The 3,004-nt window shown below is 53.0% G+C and overlaps 1 protein-coding gene across 1 annotated transcript in view; it reads right to left on the bottom strand.

The window, feature by feature from the left end:
* The window catches only part of CNDP1 (carnosine dipeptidase 1), a 23,571-nt gene that overhangs the window by 7,558 nt on the left and 13,009 nt on the right, over window positions 1-3,004 (bottom strand). Inside the window, exon 6 of the mRNA XM_023534804.1 lies at window positions 1,447-1,531. Coding sequence (XP_023390572.1) covers window positions 1,447-1,531 — 85 coding nt within the window. The remainder of the gene's footprint in view (window positions 1-1,446; window positions 1,532-3,004) is intronic.

Here is a 3,004-nt window from a genome sequence, read left to right as displayed (position 1 = left end):
AGGCAGCAACCACACTTGGGGTAAATCGAAATGCACTATAAAGGTTTGAAGATGCCATTCCTAGGGACGAGAAAATTAGTTCTGATAAAGTAGAAATTGACCTCTTTTTCAAAAAAAAAAAAAATCAGTTGCATGCTATCTGAATTCTTCTGGAAACAAGTGAAACACTTTAAAGGAAAAAGGCTTGTTGTAGTCTGTCTGAAATTGTCAAGCATGGGAAATACCGTCCAAGAGTTATACTTTATGAAAACTAGAAGGCCATAGGAGAATAGAGAGATGATAGACAGACTGGGTGTATGATAGATAAGTAGACAGATGATTGAATAGACAGACGACAGGATAGGTAGACAAAAAAGACGGATGACTGATAGAACAGGTTGATGATAGATGACACAATAGACAGATGATAGAGGTGACAGATAGGTGGACAGATGACAGATGATAGGCAGGTTCCATTCTTTACTCTGGGGAATAAAGGAACAGGAAGCTCTACCACTAAGATGATGCTGAAGTCCCTGACGTGACCTCCCAGCCGCGGGGCCAGGTGGGCCGACCGTGCCCTGTCTGAGGCTGCCAAGGCCAAGCGGATGCAGGCGAGCAGGAACGAGGCAGAGTGTGCTGACACGGAAACAGGACAGACTCCTGCTGAATGATCACCACAGAGGGCATGCTTTATGGCAGTTTGTCTGCCCCAAAAGGACACGTTGGAAAATTTATATAAAGGTGCCCTTTGTGCCACGTGAGACAGGTATTATGGTGTCTAAAGCTTATGTAGCCTGAGAACCTTTTTTTTAAAAAAAACACCAAATTATGAGTCCTGCCGGGACTGTGGGAGGGCTCCCGCAGGAAGCGGGGGAGGCTGCCTGAAGATGAAGCTCCCTTCGGTTCCTGGGGACCTACCCCAGCTGCAGGGCAGCCCCGACATAGGCGAGAGCCACAGGTGACAGGACGCAGGCAGACGGGCTCCCTGGACACACACACACACACACACACACACACACCCCTCGCTTCTGCTTGCACACACCAGGCACTCTCCAGGAAGTCAGGAGCAGGGGTGACAAGCAAGCTCGTTGGAGTCTCTGTGCCACCTGGGGCCACAGCAACCTGGTGAAAGGAAGCCACGTGGCATTGGCATATCTGGCACATGCTCTGAATGCTTCTCCAGAAGGCTCTCGGTGCTATGCTGTTGTCCCTGAGTCTGGCCAGATGTGTCACAGTATCCAGCAAAAGGAAAGGGGGCAAATTCAGAAGAGTTTTGGTTCACAAGGAATAACGTGGACCCATCTAGCCAAGGGCAGGGGAGGCTCAGAAGGTGTTTTTAATTCTACTAGGACCTTATTCAGTGCTGGCTTGGAAACCAAGGGAGGAGAGACACACTGATTCGACTAAAACTGTATCTGAGCAGATTCCCTGATGTTTGAGAAGTGAGATGAAGTAAGACATTACCAAGAAGAGCGACCAGATCCGCCATCGGCTCATTGAGGATGCCGCCAAAGGTTCCCGAGTGAAAATCTTGATCTCTGCATTTCACCTGCAAGACAAGTAAGGAGACAGGTGCTCACCGCCGATGTTGCTTCAACGATAGCTCTCGGGTCGTGGTAAACACGCCTGAGAGACGTTCTTCAGGACGCGGTGGCGGGGGCTGGAGGGGAGCGGACACGCCTCCTCACGCTTTCCAGCCAAGGGACCTGACACGTCCACGCCTCCCACGTCTGCATCCCCCACTGTGTCCTGACTCCCTCGAATCTGACGTCGGCTCCCACTGATTCCACAAACACGGCTCTCTCCAAGATCGCCAGATCCCTGACGGTCTGTCGTCATCTTGCTCCTGGATCCACCCCATCTGTCGCTCACCTTCCTCCTAGAAAGGTTCTCCTCCCGTGGTTTCTGAGAAACTCGCTTCTCTCCTCCCTCTCTGGCCTGCAAGACAGGTCTGTGTGTGTCTCCTCTGATAGCTGATTCTGTCTCCCACCTGACAGCAAAATCTGGGTGCATCCTCCCTCCGCACGCGGAGCGCTGGGCACTAACGCACTGGACTTTATCGACAACCTCCAAGCTCTTAAACGTCACCCCCGGCGGTGTGCCTGCTGCCTGCTCGCTGGGCTGCATGTTTTGATCGCTTATGGTGCATGACGCTTTGGTGTGCTCCCACGTTCTGAAATTCAGGTCTCGAAGTTAACTCAACATCTTCTCCTACAATGACCTCCTGCAGGCTTGCCCGTTTCCAAAACAAGGGAAGTCCCAGGCCTGTAAATCTACCATCTTAAAGTGAGCTTGGATTTCTCCTACACACGCCATACCCGATCTGTTACCAAGATCTGAGGAGTTTTTTTTCAATTGTCCCTCCGATTCGCCACCCCCTGCCCCCCGCAGTCTTTCCCCGCGGCTGCCAGATGAACCTTCTGTTCAGCTGCTTTAGCTTAAGGCCTTCATTTTATTAGCAGTAACACTAACGAAGCACTTAGGAGTTTGCAGAGCCCCTCCCCCCCGAAGCCACGAGGTGCCCTACCCCACCCCTGGTCACGCCTCCTCCCCTCCTGGCTGTCTGGTCACCAGCCCGCACTCCATTTGCTCTTGGCCTCATCAAGACGGTCAGTCCCGGAACCATCCGAGGTGTCCCCACCTGCTGGCCCCCTCCCCCACCCCTTTCGACCTGAATGTCATCGTTTATCACTTTGGCCTCTCTGTGGTCAACGTCTTCCTCCATCACACCACCTGGCATAATGGCGATGCTGGACCAACCCTGCCCACTTAGGCCGTCTCCATCCCTGGCTGCTGAGCACGGCCGAACAAAGTCATCCACCCGCATGGCCAGGTGACTCTGCACCCCTAACCCTGCCTGACACCTCTTCTTCACGCTCTGGTCCATTCTCTCACCATCACTTACTCAGCCTCCGTCCTACGCAGAAAAAACAGAGGCCAGCTACAGGGGCACAGCCGTCACCTCTCTGACTGCGTCTGGCACCCGCCACCACCCTGCGCCCTCGTGGAAGAGGCGAATTCC

Source organism: Pteropus vampyrus, unplaced genomic scaffold (genome assembly GCF_000151845.1).
Source record: "Pteropus vampyrus isolate Shadow unplaced genomic scaffold, Pvam_2.0 Scaffold132, whole genome shotgun sequence".
Taxonomy (NCBI): domain Eukaryota; kingdom Metazoa; phylum Chordata; class Mammalia; order Chiroptera; family Pteropodidae; genus Pteropus; species Pteropus vampyrus.
This window is presented reverse-complemented; position numbering and strand designations above follow the sequence as displayed.